Source organism: Molothrus aeneus, chromosome 1 (assembly GCF_037042795.1).
Source record: "Molothrus aeneus isolate 106 chromosome 1, BPBGC_Maene_1.0, whole genome shotgun sequence".
In the NCBI taxonomy this organism is placed as follows: domain Eukaryota; kingdom Metazoa; phylum Chordata; class Aves; order Passeriformes; family Icteridae; genus Molothrus; species Molothrus aeneus.
The window spans coordinates 82,024,628-82,042,915 of record NC_089646.1 but is presented as its reverse complement, the minus strand read 5'-3'; the positions used below and the strand labels follow the sequence as shown (position 1 = coordinate 82,042,915).

At 36.5% G+C, this 18,288-nt stretch overlaps 1 protein-coding gene across 3 annotated transcripts in view; it reads left to right on the top strand.

The window, feature by feature from the left end:
• The window catches only part of MTRR (5-methyltetrahydrofolate-homocysteine methyltransferase reductase), a 28,601-nt gene extending 10,777 nt beyond the window's left edge, over nucleotides 1-17,824 (top strand). For all 3 annotated transcript variants that reach the window (XM_066559944.1, XM_066559925.1, XM_066559935.1), the window contains 12 exons: nucleotides 733-850; nucleotides 1,759-2,131; nucleotides 5,008-5,130; nucleotides 6,755-6,908; nucleotides 7,677-7,765; nucleotides 9,452-9,632; nucleotides 10,974-11,016; nucleotides 11,454-11,640; nucleotides 13,925-14,043; nucleotides 15,504-15,596; nucleotides 15,684-15,863; nucleotides 16,819-17,824. In XM_066559944.1, the coding sequence (XP_066416041.1) occupies nucleotides 733-850; nucleotides 1,759-2,131; nucleotides 5,008-5,130; nucleotides 6,755-6,908; nucleotides 7,677-7,765; nucleotides 9,452-9,632; nucleotides 10,974-11,016; nucleotides 11,454-11,640; nucleotides 13,925-14,043; nucleotides 15,504-15,596; nucleotides 15,684-15,863; nucleotides 16,819-16,963 (1,805 nt within the window). In that variant the 3' untranslated portion in view covers nucleotides 16,964-17,824. The remainder of the gene's footprint in view (nucleotides 1-732; nucleotides 851-1,758; nucleotides 2,132-5,007; nucleotides 5,131-6,754; nucleotides 6,909-7,676; nucleotides 7,766-9,451; nucleotides 9,633-10,973; nucleotides 11,017-11,453; nucleotides 11,641-13,924; nucleotides 14,044-15,503; nucleotides 15,597-15,683; nucleotides 15,864-16,818) is intronic.
• Nucleotides 17,825-18,288: the final 464 nt, after the last annotated feature.

Below are 18,288 nucleotides of genomic sequence, written 5' to 3'. Positions count from 1 at the left end.
TTCTCTGTCTTACATTTGGGAAGGAGGGTGACAGTTTTTCAGCCCTATTTTGGGACAAACACAATTTTGTTTGAAATTCATATACACGTATGTATATTTCAATGTAGCCTCTGAATAATACACTTATATATGCAAGTGTTTAAGTATATCTAGATACCACAGTTATATTTATCATGGAATCATAGAAGGCCTTTGTTGGACGGGGCCTTTAAGATCATCCAGTTCCAACCCCCTGCTGTGGACAGGGAAACCTTCCACAAGGCCAGATTGGTCAAAGTCCTATCCAGCATGACCTTTAACATTTCCAGGGAGGAGGCATCCACAACATCTTTGGGCAACCTGTGCCAGTGCCTCACCACCTTCAAAGTAAAGAATTCTTGCTATCATCCAGTATAAACCTACTCTGGGTTTGAAGCCATTCCTTCTTGTCCTGTCACCACATGTCCTTCGTAAAAATCCCTTGTGTCTTTCTTGCAGTCTCCCTTCAGGTACTGGAAGGCCACAGTTAGGTCACTCCAAAGCCTTCTCTTTTCAAGGCTGAACAAACCCAATTATCTGAGCCTTTCCTCCTAGGAGTGGTGCTCCATCCCTCTAATCATCTTGGTACCCTCTTGTGGACTTGCTCCAACATCCCTGATTCTTCTGTTTGCCTGCAAGAAAAGTCTGTCCTGACTTTGTGTAGCCTGGGAAGCTGCCTGGTTGACACAATTCCTCTTTCCTTGAATTTTCTAGGTCTGGGAGATTCAGAGTACATGTTCTTTTGTAATGGGGGAAGGACAGTAGACCGGCGACTTCAAGAACTTGGTGCCCAGCACTTCTATGACACAGGATTAGCAGATGACTGTGTTGGGTAAGAGCTGAATGGGTTTGGATTTTATTTCTTCATGATGCAATACTTGTGTAGGCATTTGGCTAAATGTTCTGAACTGTTTGAAGTCCATTTAAGCTGGATACTCAGCACCTCCTAGAAATGAGTTCTGCCTGAGCACAGTATGCCTTTTCAGTCTTGATTGCCATTAAGTAAAATTCCATTTTTAAAGTGTGAGGAAACATCTGTAATGCCTGGAAAATTAGTATTTAGCAGTTCTAGAAATTAAATAAGTTAGAGTAAGTAGAGGGGTTTGAAAATGTAGTTTCTTTTTTCTTTTTTTTTTCATTTTTCTCTTTTGGGGATGGGCAGAGGATCACTTTAGAGTAATTATGTAAGAAGATTTCTCTCTTTGCTGTAGAGGAATTATGTAAGAAAACAACTCCCTGTTCTGCTATTCTTTCTGGCCAGTAGGCTGCAGTCTTGGCTTAGTTATTTTCAGCTGCTGCTTTTATTGGTTCTGTGCAAGGCAGTTGAACACAAACATTGTCATAACCATAAAACTTATCTCTTGTGTTCTGAAATAATAAAAATGGGCCATTAGTGTAAGCTATTGATGTTGCTGTTGCACAAAGAAAAGTTGCATATTCTGCTGCCATTCCTTCAACTTTCTGTCATAAAGTTCAGCATATGAAAATAAAAATGAGAAACTGATAGAAGAGCCAGGCTGTTAGACATTTTAGACTCTGTAAATTTGCATAGTGGTAACAACTAAATTTTTTTTTTTTACAAAGAAGTAATCTTGATAACAGCTGCAGATATATATTAGAAATGGAAAGTGAATAGTGTTTTTTGCTTCTGTGGTCTTTCATTATCTGTAAATTACCAGTCCAGGAAGTCACAATAATTCATCTGTGCATTTCTTCTTTTTTTTTCCCCTCCATTCCCAGTTTGGAATTAGTGGTTGATCCTTGGATTGATGGACTTTGGCTTGCTCTCAAGGAAGCATTACAATTGCAGAAAGATAAAGAAGGCATGAACAATGCTGTCAATGCTGTTTCCAGCTCTCTCTCAACAGCTCCACATGCTGTGCATGAGCTAAAGTTAAGCTCTGAAGTGCAGAACTTGAAGCTAGAAGATGAGGGAGCAAGGAGGTCTGATACTCTGTCACAGAAACTGGATGACATCAATCTTGTGGCTCCAGCTAGAGACACCGAACCTTCACTTGTTCATTCTGTCCCTCCTGTCTCTCAGTCTGCTCTTAATATTCCTGCCCTGCCACCAGAATATATAGAGGTGGAGTTTCAGGACACCCAGGGTGAGGTAAGGACTTCCCTTTGAGTGATGGAAGCCTCTAGCTCCTGTAGGAGTATGAGTGTATACTCCTACATGAGGCTCAAAAGAGCAAGTGAATGCTTGCATAACAGAGATATGTCCCCAAATGCAGGAGGCTTTTGAATTTTAAGTAAAAAGTCCATTTATACTGAATGTAGGTGCCACCATATGGGTTATGGACACTTATGTCAAGATATAATTCAGCTAAATAGTAAGTTGGTATTGCACTGTCAGGAAGGAAAGAATTCAAAACCTCTGTGGCTTATAACAGTGAAAACATCTTGCTGTAGTGAGGAGTAAAGTTTCTGTTCAAATTTTTCGTCTTTTCAGAGTGCACTAAGAGGCTGTAAAATTGCTCAAAATCTTGCTGCATACTTAGTAATGGAGAAACTTGTCATTGTGAAAACATGATCATTATTGTAGTGAGGGAAACAGAAGATGAACTGTAGATCAAAAGCTGGTATGCTTTTCCTATTGAAGCCACATTGAACAAAGACCTGCTGTACTAAGAGAATTATCATGAGCTGAAAATCATCTCCACTTGGCAGGAGTGACTCAACTTTTCTGGTTGCCTGCAGAGGGCAGATGTTTTAGTTATCCATGCAAGGAAGCAGTGAAGTCTGGCTGCTCTTTAAATGACAGGGAGCCAGGACCTGAGTGTGGTAACAAATCCAGCGTTGCTATCCACTCTCTGGATATCTCTCTTGTAAGCAATGCAAAGCAGGAGGTGGCATCCCGGATCAGCCAAGAGTGCAGATCATCAGGCAAGTTTGTGGGAATCTTGGCCCAAGCCAAGAAACTGGTCTCAAGATCTAGGCCTGGATCACCAGGATCTGTGTCCAGTCATGGGCGTGGTTGTGGTTCAGCTGCTGACCAGTGCTGCTGTAATGTAGCTGAGGCCAGGGCTGAAGAACCAGTACTGAGCTGAGGTGGGGATTCTGGGCCCAGTCCTCTGGTGTGGCTGCTCATGATCATGAAAGTCCTTTAGTATCCTCAGACTCTGACACTCTCTCTATTGAGACTGTTAATGAAAATGCTGAGAGAATCACTTAGTCTAGCTAATATACTTATGGAAGAGTGTATCGATTTAAAAACTGGATAATTTTGCTTTTCTTTTAAACCTCATATTGTTGTTTTTGCTCGGGTTGTTAAATTTAATAATCCAAATTCTTCAGGTTTATGATTTACAGGTGTTGGGTTGAATGTGCTGCTACAGTCCTTAAAAGAGCCCATTTTCTTAAAGTCAGCATATATTCAGACTGATCTCTGAAATAGTTCACCAGGTTCTAATACTGATGCCCTTTCTGTATGTAGAAAAAAACAGGTACTTTTGCTTTGGAACAGCAAATGGAAAAAGCTGAAGCTGCTAATCTGGAACTCAGTGACAGATTATAGTCCAGATTTCAGATATAAAACGGGGTGATCATCTTGAGCCCTGGAAAGAATCAAATGCATGTTTGTGGGTTTTTTTCCTTTGGAACTATTTTTGACATAGTTGGCTAGACCTTGTCAACAAGTAGAGTCTATGTAGGGTCATGTTTAGTTTTGCAGATAACACACACAGTTCATGTACTTTTTTGGTATTTCACGTTGCAACAGCATCTATGAATATTTTTTGCCAAGGAGAGCTGAGGTTGATGTGTTTTGAAATTCATCAAGGTGAGGTTTGGATATTTCCAAACAGAGACTTCCTGCCATTTGAAGAAGGCCTGGTACATGATCTCTCCAGTTACTTAAATGATCTTGTCTTGGGCTGTTGAGTCTCAGAGTTGAATTAGCAAGTTGCTGCATACCAATAGCAGAGCAGAATAGTGAGTTGATCTAAAGCCTTTCTGGGAAGTGTAAGATAATACAATTTAGCTTAAATCTTGATTTCATTATTCCTTGAATTTGATTTGAAGGGAATACAAATATAGACAGTTACAACAGTCCAGCTGATGCACAATGACTTGATATGGCCCAAGCTATTAATCACCATGTTAAAATCCTAAGAAAACAAAGAAACTTCCAACTGTTGGTCTCAAGTGATGCTCTTGTCTCCTTTTTTAAATAGATCTTCAGATTAACAAATACTCTCCTATTAGTAGGATGATTCTTTTACATTTGACAGAGTATTATTAAAGGCATTTGGTATCCCTCCTGCCTCTTTTTATTTTTGTCTGCATTGATCTCAAATGAAACTTGCTTACTATAGTGATGGAAAAGTGAGGGCTGTATTCTGATCTTAAAGTGGCAGCCTTTGACATATGTGATCTGGAATTATTCTGGTGCCCATTTGTCATACTTGAGACACATTCTTACCTGTGTAGAAATGTTGTGTTATAACATGATACTGACTTGTAGAGTGGGTTTTGCTCATTAGCTCTAATTTAAAAATCCTTTTATAAGTTGCCTGTAATAGTAGACCCCAAATAGACCCCAAGGCCTTAAGCTGTAAACCTACAATGATGTAACTTCTGTTCTTACTTCTTATGTCCATTCTATACACCTAATAATGCTTTAATTAGGCAGGAGTATTCTGGGGTTTAACATAAATGCCATTCTCTAATTGGCTATTTTCAAGGCAGTTTTTGAAAAATGAAACAGCTCGCTGCATTTGATAATAATGTAGGCCCATTAGACTGTTCAAGCCTACTGACTGTTTGTAATTGAATATATTCCAGTTATTGCTTAGATGTGATTTTTTAAAAAGAGCAAAATACTATATGTGTATAGAAGATTCATGTTTTTCCTTATTGTTTTGAGTTATTTTCTAAGATTGTTTCAAAAACAACCTGTATCAACACCAATTCCTGTATGTCATAGTAAGATGTCATAAAGCTGATTTGCATTTTTAGTGTAAGTTTTTGTGTTGTCTTTTTCAGAATCTGCATCTGTCTTCACTTATCTCAGAGGGAAGAACCTTTCAAGTGCCAGTTACAAAAGCAGTTCAGCTCACTAGGGAAGATGCAGTAAAGACCGCATTGCTCTTAGAGCTTGATATTGCAGTAAGTTGGTGATGGCTTTTTCTTTAGTGGGTTAAAATAAAGGGTGAAAAACATGTTATGTATAATAACTGAGGGGGGAAAATTATTTATTTGACTGTTCAAAAAGAAAAAATACTTCTGTATTCAATAGGATGTCAGCTTATGCTGATCCATTTTGTAAATGTAAAGGTTAATTTATTTGCTGAAAAACAGGACTCCATGGAAGTCAAAACAGGAATGAAGTGTCAAGTTAATTACTTTGTTGTTCCACGGATATCGTATTGAGTGAAATACCTTTATGAAGGGAATTTGCAGTGGAGAAAGGCAGTAAGGGAGTATTGAAAACGAGTAATTGTTCAGTTTATAAGTATACAACTTGAAGGATATTCAGGAACTATGTAGTAAATTGTGGCTGTTTATTATGGTGGGTAATTCACACAAGCAGTAATTTCATTAACAGTATCAAGCAATAGGAATTAGCCCTTGAGCACTGTTTCTGCCTTTGACATTCATTTGCTCTGCCTTGTTAACATGCTACTCAAACTGTCAACCTTGGTTACCCTCAGTTAAAAAACTGGTTTAGTTTATTCAGTGAAGATCGTATTTTGTATACTGGTTTGAAGATGAAAGGCAGGCACAGAGTGCTTGATATTACTTTATAGGAAAGCTTGAAAAGGAAAGAATGTTACTTTTGAGCAGTTTCCCAAATTGATAGAATATTACTTTTGGCAGCACCTTTTGTTGGACTCTCTTAGCCTAATCTGTCTCAATATGCATGAGACATCTTTAAAGCTCAGTTATGAATAGATTCTATTAAGTTTTGAGCAACTGATTCTTTGAGTGACATGGTTTTTTGCATGCATTTGTATGTTTACATGCATTCTGTCATCAGCCCCCACTGAAAATATAAGCATTTTCTTGCCTTTTTCACCTAACATTCTTGCTAGTCTGTGTATGCATAATGGATACACAGCACCTGATGCATAAGGGAAACATAATGATGTAAGTATAATTCTGCATGTTCCTTTAACAGGCAGAAGCTTGAGTTGCACACAACAGTTTCAGCAGTTGCACACAAGAATCTCAGGTGGCTAACTAGAATCTAGATCTTAAGATTTGAATTTTCACTGTGCATTTGTCTGTTTTTTTTCTTCTTTTCCTCCAAAAAATAAAAGGAATTCTGATCATTTCTGTCACAATTCATCAAATAGTTTAACCAGCAAATTTTATTTTAGTGATAATGTGTATCTATAAAAAGTTACATTAATTATGAGGACTTCATTTCTCTGCTCTTCTCAAACCAGAAAATGTAGAACATCAGTAATTAATGATCTGGGCTGATTATATAACACAACCTCTTAATGCGTATTTATTTTCTTTCTGTTTGGGCTGCTCAGCAGTTCTCATTAAACAGTGTCCAAATATTTAAACCAGATAAGGAAAGACTTTTTCTAATTAGTTAAGGTTAAGCCTGAAAAGAAAACATGACTACTTCATTTCTGATGTGCTCAAAACAGCAAAGTGTTACTACAGAGTAAAAAAATTTGACTTAATGGGAGCACAATAGTAGGAAGGTTGTTGTCAGGGATGGGAATGCCTTGTTTTGTAGTAAGATTTAATAGAAATGTTTCATGTTTTAAAACAGGATACAGCTTTTGAGTACCAGCCTGGAGATGCCTTCTGTGTAATATGTCCCAACAATGTCAGTGAAGTGGAAAAGCTTCTTCACATTTTGGGGCTTTCTGAAAAAGGAGATGACATCATTTGTGTAAAAGTTAAGCAGGGCACTAAAAAAAAAGGTATGGTGTGATGCACTGCTCATGGAACAGCACTCCTTTCTGTGTTGGTAGGAGTTGGTGTACATACTTTTGAATATTTTTACCTTTAGTATGGGAACACAGCTGTCTTTCATGGAGGCATGTTGGAACTCACAGTGATGTGTTAAAAAAGAGGATGCATAAGAATGCTGCTGGTTTTACTGTAGTTGAGCTCTTGACTGGGAACGGCAGCCTGGCATTGGCATCCATCCATCTCATTCTTACTCTGTGCTCCTTCATGTTTGTGGAGATAAGGCTTTAATCACATAACCTTACAATCCCTCACTTGAAAGTAAAATCTCCTTGCACAACACTGCATGTCAGTCTGTTTTACATCCTAAGAGGTCCGCACTCCTCAAGGACAAGCTTTAATGCTGTTGCAAGGTGCCTTTTAATGGACTTGTAGGTCTATGGATGTGTTCTGCTGAGTCTTAGGATGTCATACTTAGAAGGAGTGGCTTCAGATTCAAAGCATGCCTGTGCACTGCTCGCTGGACCTGTGTGAATTACTCCTTTCTTGTATTGCAGTTGGGGTCTTAATAGTGCCGCCAAGTTGTGCCTTTATTTCCACAGGGTGGTGGAAGGCTCTTTGTTGTTCTGGTTTATAGGTAAATCAATTCTCACCACAAGATTCCCTGCACTTTTGAGGGCTGCACAAGTTGTCCATTAAGTATGAGATGTGTGATGCCGCTTCTGTATATTAATAGATGCACATTTTACTTTTTGTGTTTTGTTCTCCCCCTGAACTAGGAGCAGTTCGTCCACAACACATCCCTGAAAGAAGCACTCTCAGATTCATTCTAACCTGGTGTCTGGAAATAAGAGCAATTCCCAAAAAGGTGCTTATGTGTTTTTTCTTCTAAAAACAAATCAGTCATTCTATGCTATATGGTCTCTTACAGATCTGTCCTTGCTTTGTGTGTAGTTATGGTATCTCTTGGTGAATAAGGATTGTCAGTTTGTATGCTACTGTTTGTACTTTACTCTGAGAAAAGTCACTTCTGGTAGTTTATCTGGCAGACATTCCTGTTCTGCAGTATCTTGATTCATGACTAGTCTGCAAGTAAGCAAAAAAGTATTAGATGACTCAGTGCCAGATAACTGGGAAGGCTGACTGAACCTAGCCCCATAGTCATTTTAAAGTAAACAGTTTTTTTAATCAGAGGAAGCCACATCTGTCAAATTCTGTTGCTAAAATACACATGTTGCTGTATGCAAAAGTACCACAGTGTCCTTTACAATAGCTCAGTTAGTCAGAGCATGGTGCTGGTAACCCTGGGTGGGCCATTCACTTAAGAGCTGGAGTTGATGTTCTTTGTCGGCCCTTTCCAACTCACAATGTTGTGGGAAATCTGTGAAATTTTAGAGCTTTTCTTTAACATTTCAGTAACATAGAAGAATTCAAAAGATTTTTGCTTTTTTAGTATGTGTTCTCACAACATGTATGTATTATTTTCCTTTCATTTTGTGCATGTAAAAAAAATCAAAGCTTCTAACTGAAAATGTATCTGTATTTCTGGTATTGTCAAGACATATTTAAAGATAACTTTATGTGAAAGATGAAGCTAAATGTGAAGCTAAATGATTGTGTGGTCAGGTCTCTGAGGGAAATTAGTTTTTGGGAGGACCTTTTTACTCAATTTAGTGGATTTTGCAGCAGAAGGGAATATTCCTGTTATTCCAACCTTTTCAAATCCGCATTTAATATTTTTGAAAATGTGTCTCAGCAATAAGAGTAGGCAGAGAGTACTGGCTGGGGAATATCACTGAAGCCAGTTTTTATAACCTGTCTGCTGTATTAAGTCTTCAGCCTGAAGTGTGCTTATGTGACTCCATACTCAAAACTATTGTCTGGAAGCTCTATGGTTGAGCACACATTATTTTTCAAGTATTCCTTTGTGTAGAATGTGTCATCTGATTGCATTTGGTGTTTTCTATCACTTTTCTTTTATGCAGTGTGTCTATTTCAATCTTTCTTTTTTGAAAAAAAACCTTGTAACTACTTACATCTGATCTTCACTTTATCTTACAATGTTCAATTTAGCTTCCCTTTAAGAAAAGTTTACACTACCAGTGTGTAGGCATAAAGTATAGAATAAAGCACCACAACAATGTTAACATGACTCATTTAATACCATACTTTATTTATAGTCATACCTCTTCTAAGATTTTTGTTACTGTTTCCTGGCTTCTCTACCCTAGCAAATGGTGTTTTGTCTTGAATTGTGTTATGGAGCTGCCTAACTAAAGTGTAAATAGGGGCAATAAGAACACCTTTAAAAAATTTTGAATTTTGGGGGGAAATGGCTTGTGCCTGTATTTTGTCTCTTCCTCGCCCACGCTAAGTAGGATTTTCTGATGTGCCTACTTGTTGTAGACATTAGAAGAGCAATAAAAAAAAAAAAAGTCTATTATCCATTCACCTAATTCCTGTCCCCAGGCAACCCAAGTTTTTCCCAGTTTTGTGATAATTTTCCCAAATGGACAAGTTTTTTACCCTTCACTCTTTCCTTTCTTCTCTACAGGCATTTTTGCGAGCTCTTGTAGAATGTACCAGTGATGCGGGAGAAAAACGGAGACTTCAAGAGCTTTGCAGCAGACAAGGAGCCTCTGATTATACTCACTTTATTAGAGATTCTAATGTTTGCCTCCTGGATTTACTTCATGCTTTTCCAAGCTGCAAGCCTTCACTTAGCCTGTTAATTGGTAAAAGACTGATTTAGATTTAATTAGGATTGGTTTCTGAAACTGTGTCAGGCTAAATGTTCAATTTCCCAAGAAAGGGGAGTAACAGTTGAGTTAACTGATTTAGGAATATAGTTTCTATAGTGATCAAGCTGAAAGTCTTGTTGAGGAACATAGCTCTGTTCTATGGTTCATAGTCTTTGGCTTTCTTTCTGCAAACATTTAGGTTCATACCAATGCTTTGACTCTTCATTACTCCGGTACATAAAAAGTAAGCATAAGGTGCTTGCAGGATTAGAGTCTTTGTGAATTAGTTCATCAATTGGTTACAACTATAAAAGACATATTTTTGCAACTCCTAATTTCTCTGCCTACATGGTCTTTTCTTGCACTTCTACCTGTTAAAACAGAATGCTCTTCCCAATATATCTGTATTTATGCTGTGTCTAACACACTCACTGGTCTAACATTGATATAAAATACTGAAAGGATGGGACTGCAGCTGTAACGATGTCAAATACATCTGAAATTGCTGGCAGTTATTTTTCAAATTAAAATCCAGAGTTTCTTGATATGTTTCATAATAGGAGTCAAAAGAAATTGCTTTCCATGTTCTTGCAGTCATTTTGTCCACCTTTACCCAAAACTGCTGAAAGGGTTTAGTGTCTTGTTTTAGTAATTTCACTGCACTACCTTTTCTTAACTCCGCCTAGCAACTATCTTATGTAGCAGAGCACCTTTAAAATATGTCAGGGTGTGCATGTGCTGACAAAAAGAGTAGTTCTGCTCCTGTACATACATAGACAAAAATGTTTATGTGATATATGTAGGGGGTTGCTTGTTCAAAAAATGCCCCATGAATTCCTGTGTCTTGTTTTTTCAGCTAAGACTTCAAAACTTTGCATAGGTAATCAGTGGTTTGAAATTAAGCTGGCACATCTGCTTCTAGGACATTATGGGAAAACATTCAATAAAGCAGTTTCTATTGTGAGAGCTTTTGAGCTCATAGAGGGAAGGTGGGGAAAATTAAATTTCAAGCTTCACATCATCTGAGGTAAAGCAACTGGCAGCTCTTCTGTACACCTTACAGTCACTTTTGCTTGACCAAGAACCTCATAAATTAAGTGTTATAGTCTCATTGTATAGGATCTCTAATTGATGTTCCACAAAGTCTAAAACGCATTCAAAACAGAGTTCAGGTCTTAATTGCTTGTTTCTGAACCACAAACACTGAATGTTACTAGAGTAAAATTACAGTTCAATTAAAATACCTTGTAATCTGTTGTAGTGTAAACACTCATTATACAATATCTTCATTGGGGTGAATCTAATAAGTGATAACTTTTTTTTTCTGTTCTTCAGAACATCTTCCTAAATTACAAGCCAGATCCTACTCTGTCTCAAGGTAATGAAATATTCGAATTGTATCTTCTTAGTTATTTAGATATGGGGTTTTTCCCAAATATGTTTGTGTACGTTGGAATCTGAGGAAGGAGAGGAGTAAAGGAGAAAACATAGTTGTGGTCCTATTGCAAAAAACATAGACTATTTCAAAGAATATTTTTTTGAGTGTGTGACAAGACTTTGGTAAAGGTCTCAAGAACAAGCTCACACACAGGTAAATCTGGTAGGAATTCGGATTCCCTTCTGTAGACACTGGCTTTTGAGTCCAGCCTTAAAACAATTTCCAACTAAATATAAATATTATGCAGTTAGCTGAACATTGAGAATCTTGATTCAATTGAAATGGTTGGGGCTGCAAACGGACCCACTGCAACACTGTACAGCTGTCTCTCAGGTTTTTAATATTTTTGTTGGTTTTTAATATTTTTGTCTTTGCAGTTCAAACTTATATCAGCCAGGAAGGCTGTGCTTTGTATTTAATGTTGTGGAGTTCCCTGCCGGTCCCTCTAGACCAGTCTCACGGAAAGGAGTTTGTACAGGGTGGCTTGCTGAGTTAGTTGCACCTCTACTGCACCCCAGTAAAAACTCTCAGGGTACAAAAGGAGAAAGCTCTTCAACTGAAAAGGTATGAATATTAGCTCTAAAGTCATTAACTATTAAATGTATGCATGTCTGAAAAAACTGCAGGTTTCTTTGTTCATTGTTGTGATGTAGTGCATGTGCTTTGGCAGCATAAACCTTAATTTTGCAGTTCTACCCTACTTCTGTATAACATGTTCAGAACTTGATTCTTAAACACTAAATTTAAATTTTACTTATCTATGCATACCTAAATTGTGAAATTTCCCATTGCTGAAAGGCCAGAGTTGTTTTCCACCCCTCTGTTGCTCTAAGTGTATCTTGAAGGATGTTTTCGTGGACTAAACTACTACTGTGTAATTAAATGGTCATGACTGTTTGCATCACAAGAATGAGGCACTGGGTCATTTCCAGGAAGCAGTGGCAGGTAATAGGGGAGAAACTGTAAAACTCACATTTCTTGTCAGGTCTTCCAGAGTTTGCAAAGGCCAAGTTATTGAATATGACGCAGGGGACAGTCCTCTGTGGTTTTTTCTGACATGTATCAGTGATTGTTTGGCACAGTTGATATTACTAGGAGAAGGTACTTCTTTATTTTTTTCCCCTCATTTCATTTTGTGGCAGAGATTCTGTGTAATTAATCCATCTCTAAGTCACTACGTCTAAGCTAATTTTTAAAAATAGGAATTCTGCTATATAATTGATATGTGTGATATACATATTTTTTCTCTAAAAGAACTACTGGCAGCCTAATCTATATTTGATTATGAAAAATGGAGACAAGAATAGAATTTGGTTGAAAGAAAACTGTGCCAATAATTCAAGGTATCAGCCAGACAAAATAGGGAAAAAAACCATACAAGTTATCTTCATTATTTAAAACTAATGCAAAGATAAATATGTGCACCATATATCTTATTCCAGTATTCATGTCTGCTCTTTATTTAAAGTATAATTGATTTGAAATTAATTGAAGATCAAAAAAGAAAAAGAGGTGGATAAAAAGAAAAAAAAAATTATAATTACAAAATGAGTCTGGATAAAGTTTAGAAACAATTTTGTCTATCACACAACCTAGAATTCAGCATAGATAAATGGCCAGCAGTGCACATAGATTGCAGAAATATATGGGATAACCACGCAAAACAGATGAGTGTGATCTTATGCAAAAATATATTAGATTAATTGAATACACTTTACAGTATAAATGTGTTTACCATTTGCAGTCTGTTTTGAAAGAATGACCAGTTTGGAATCATTAATAGGGTAAATATCCTCCTAACTCAAGTGTGGTGTGAAGTGTATGTATATAAAGTATCATTCCCCACCAGCAAGAATTATTCTATTTTTTTATCATCATGAAACTAGGAAAATAGTGCTCTTTAACATTGTTATATCTGTAGTGAATTAAGCTATTAAAAAATTAGCAGTGCTAAACCTTTCAGATTTACACAACGTAGTTTAAATAACTTGGTCTAGTGCCTTTCTCCTTCATTAAACTTGAAAGTAAATTCAAATCCTTTCATAATTAATGTACAAAACAAATTAGATGTTTACTTATGACTTTAATGTATGAAGCTTTGCTATGGCTGCTGCTGAGTCTTGAATAATCTCTTGGAATTAAAAACAGTAATCTCTTGTTTTCTATAGATTTTTTGACTGTGTGTCAGAGGATAGGTATGGAGCTCATATGAAAATATGACTTCCTTTCTGAGACAGATATGAAAATTAGAATTACTGTTTATCACTGGGATTATATAAAACATTTTCCAAGATCTTAGAGCTGTTATGTGCCTCCCCTCACCCATATGCACTTTTGGAAATCATGTCAAACTTTTATGAAAATTAAGAAAGCAGGCTCTTTACCAGCAGGCTTCAATTCACTATAAACAAATCCTGACCTCCAACAATATGAAAAAAGGTTGAGTTGCCTTTGATAGCAATAAACTAGCTTTGCTTCTCTTTGAATGCCAACAGCAATCTTTCCATGCATTCTCTAACAGTATTCCCCAAATTTGTGGTGCAGTCAGTTTTCATATTCAGCAACTCATGTCTGTGAGGTTTATATCCCAGTTTTCCTCCAGATGGATTAATAGGTTTGTAAATATGGTGTGGTTTTGTTGCTTGTTTGGTTTTTTTTCCTCCGGAGACTTCTGCAAGATTTTATTCTAAATGTCTGTGTGGCATTAAAGATGAACTCTCAAGCTCAGGATTTGGAAGGGTGTGTGGGTACATATGCTGTGTAAATATCCTGAAGGTTCTAAAAATGTCATGGTGTTTTTAAGGCTTAAGAATACCCATCAATTATATTTTACCTGATTTTATTTTAGATCTCTATTTTTCCTCGTCCAAACAATGCTTTCCACTTACCTACAGACCCATCTGTGCCATTCATTATGGTTGGTCCAGGAACAGGAATTGCACCATTTATTGGTTTCCTACAACATAGGTATGTACCAAGTTGTTATCTGGAGAGCAGCCTTTTTATGTTGAGGAGAAATACAGCCTGAGGGTTTGAGTGTAAATGCAGTTAATTTTTTTCCTTTATGTAATGGTGATATGCTGATTATAAGCAGTTTTAATAATTTTAAACAAGCATTTTTCATGTATTTATTTGTTTTTCAAGGTAGTAAAACTTACATTTTCATCTGACTGTATTTACTATTCGTAGTAGATATATGAGAAGTTGGGTGAATTACAGAAATAGTAATAAGAAATTAAATCCTTTATCTCTTTGTGTTGCTGGTGGAAGGCCTGTAAGAGTATGATAGTTCTTTATAATGTGTTGATTGGCTTAAGTTTTTTATTCAATCCACTTCCTTGAGAAACAGCATCTATATTAAAAGGCATGGTGAATGTCTAGATTTCTCCCATATTCTCTTATTTCTGTGTGGTTTACATTTTGGTGTTTTAAGATAAGGAGCTTGGCACCAGAACCTTCAACTCAGCAGTAGTCTTGGTGCTTGGGAGTTTGTGTGTGAGGGAAGGTGTATCTCTTTATTTTCCCTCTCCAGTTACAGCAATGTAATTTTGCAAGGCAAAGAGATGTTTGTTCAAAAAGTGACAGCACATCACCAAGAATATGTAAAACCTTGATCATTCTGAGGAAAAAAACAGTAGGAGTGAAGTATTTGGGTGGGAATGGTTCTAAGTTTTGAAGGTAACCAATGCATATTCCAATGTGACTCATTAGTTCCAGCAAGGTAATGGAGTTTCTTGGGTCCTATAGCAATTTTCAAAACATTTTATTTGAGAGAAAAGTGAAATTTTGACATGATGTATCTAACTCCATGCTTTGCTTTAGCCAAATCATTGTGTACTCCTTAATTTTGATTCTCAAATATACCTTTACCTCTCAAAAGTATTTTGCATTTTATTTTAAAGTATAAATGAAATATCTCTCTCTTGGTGTAACTAGAAAATGGCAGCTAAAACTCCTTTAAAATAACACTTCCAGCATTATTTCAAGAAAATGAAATAATTTTTCTGATGGTGTGGTGGTTAATAAATTGTTATTCATAATATCTAGCAGGTATCTACATCTAAATGGAAAGCTGCCTAAAACTGCTGAGTTCTCCCAGGTGGTTTCACATAGCTTCCAATGAAGGATAAAAGGCAGTGATTACCTAGGTAGTGAATCAGTCAGGATTATTTTGTGAGATGTTTGGATGTGTCAGTCTTGACTATTCCAATATGAAACTGTGGCAAAAAAAAAAAAATTGATTGATCTTGAGCTAGTCTGAAAGTGAGTAGTCAAGAAAATCAAATGAGGGTTTGACTTTGATTTACCTAAATCGTTTTACGTTTCTGCCAGTCCAGAGGTTTGTTAAAATATTATAATTAAAAATTAGGTTATATATGTTTCAGATTCTGCACTTGATAAAAAATGATTGAATTTTTTTTCTTTAGGCAAAAGCTCAGGGAACAACATAGAGACTGGGAATTTGGAGAAACATGGCTGTTCTTTGGTTGCCGGCATCACGATCGAGACTATTTGTTCAAGCAAGTTCACCATTTAACATCTCTTTTGTATTCATGAGGGAATGCTCATCTCTGAGCCATTGCTAACAGGTTTTTATTACCTTTCAGAGATGAGCTCCAATGTTTTCTTAAAAATGGAACCTTAACTCATCTTAAGGTTTGTTTCTCAAGAGACTCTTCAACTGCGGAAGTGGCCCCACCTAAATATGTGCAAGATCTCCTTAGGCTTTGTGCTAAGGAAGTTGCCAGAGTCCTGCTGAAAGATGGAGGTTACTTCTATATATGTGGGTGAGTGGAGTGGAAATGGACTGTTCAGAAAGAGAGTAGCAGAAGTTTGAGGCTTTGGAAAGACTTAGAGCTGTCTGAAAGAAAGGACCAATATGATGCTGAAAGAGCCTTCCTGCAGAGCTAGACTGCCATCCCTGTGACCTCTGTTTCCCAGTATAATCTTGAAATACAGCTTGTAACCACAGTTCCACTGATTGTTTTAGTCACTTATTGTTTATTTTCCTTTTATTGTTCAGTATTCAGTTAAATAATAGGAGATTTCAAGCCAATTGATTTCTCTTTGGAAAATTATATATGTGAGTAGATGTGATGAGAAACTCCTCATCTGTGAGACAATAGCAGTCATCTGTGTTCCAGGTTTAGGTGCTCCAGAATGCTAAAGCTCTGTCATAGTAAAAAATTTTACAGGGGGAGGTTTTGTTTGTGGATGCTAACTTACCTGGAGGTTCAAGTTTTTTAAAAAGTTTGTTGATAAATGGACAAACTGTTTGAATATAGGGCCCAATGTTAATGTGTTCTCCTGCAGGTGTAAATATCAGCTATTTGTATTGAAAATAGCATTATTAATAAGTGAGGGGTTTGGTACCAATTTTTGGGGTTTTTTTCCTTTAATATTGGAACTATATAGTGATACAGGAATCAACTCATTCAGCAGGTCCAGTTCTTCCTTAAAGAAACCAATTATTCTCTGCCAGCTCAACTAGGGTGGCAAGGTTTTTTACTTATGAATTACAGCATACTGAAAACTATGTGGTGTTTGATTGAGAGAAACCCTAGTTAATGTCAATGCTCAGCTACAGGAAAACTCTTGAGAATCATGCTGTACAATATAAAAACTCTATTTTTGTTTGGGATTTTTTTAATGATTCTTTCCTCTGTTGTCCTGCCTCTGAAGCTATTGATAAATGGAAAAATACACTATCACAGTTTTCCTCCTCTATTTTTTATTTTTCAGAGATAAGAAGCACATGGCTGATGATGTAAGTGATGCTGTAGTAGACATTTTGAGCATGGAAATGGAAGCTGACAAATTGGAAGCAATGAAGATCCTGGCCATGCTTCGAGAAGCAAAACGATATTTGCAGGATGTTTGGAGCTAAATGTTGAGCTTTTCCTATATCTTTTTAATACAAAATACTTCCTTTTACACATCTGTTTTTGACTAAAAGTTACTGCCAAAAGTTCTGTTAGTAGTCGCACAAAGGTTAACTTTCCCTATTGACCTTTCCAACAGGAACATGAAACCTTTTAAATGACAACCAACCAGGCTGGCCTTTGAAGTGTATGGTTTTTTAGAGATGTTTCATATTGGACTGTCTCAGTGCCTTGATTTTTTGTCTTAAGATTGGGTTCCTGTATAAACTAAAAACTTCTGCACTTGTACAAGCATAACTGTATGTTCACATTACATCATGTATCTTTTCCTGTAATATATACATGAAGAAGTTACAGAATAAATATGTTGCACAATGATCTGTGAATCATGAAATATATTACTGACTTGCCAATATTTACTTGAACACTTCCTAGATACTTCTGAGACTGCTTGTATATTTTCTTCTTGCACAATGACAATAACTGCCAAAGGGAATGAATGTCAAGGATGTTCCACACAAAGGTTACTGAAAAATTTCAACTCCAAAGTTCTCTTTAAATAATTAGCTTTTCCATCACATCATGTCTCAAAATTTGCAACACAGCATTTTAATGCTTATTAGATCTTCCTGCATAATTCTTTTGAAATTGTTTTCATTCCTGTCTCTGAAACATTTGTGGTTTAATTTATGTGCAAACTCACCAGTTGTGTTGAATTTGGTTGATGGAATAATATTGCTTGGTAAGTACTTTCTCAGATTATTAAATTAATCTTCTGAAATTGAAGACATAGAAAATAAGGTATTTTGAAAGTAGTTGCCCTTATGTATGGCCACCTGCTGCAAAATAAAGAGGCTGGAAGTATATTACTGTAGTGTGTGGTTGTCTTTCTAACAAGAGAGATTTGGAGTACAGATAGGTGGAAAAGTAAAATTAAGTCATTCAGGCTTCTCTTCAGAGCCCTGCTCTCTTCCCTCTGCTTTTTCTGACTTCTACACATCCATGTTGTCTCCTTGATTCTAAGTCATGCTTAGGCCTTTAAAGATAAACACAAAGTGTGAGTAAATGTTTTAGGCAAATCATTATTTATTTCCTGGGAGGAATTGTTGTTTTGTTTTGACTTACACATAATCAGAACCACATCACTTACTGCGACTTTTGTTGTTTTCTAGTCATTATTAGTTAACTGGTAGGTAAATTTTTTTAAAAAATGGAAAAATTAGAATGATCAGTTAGAATAAAACCATGTGTTTAAAGGAGAAACATTCCAGTGAAGTTCCTGGAAGTAAGGTTATGATATAACCTGTGCAATGATTATTTAAGTAACCTT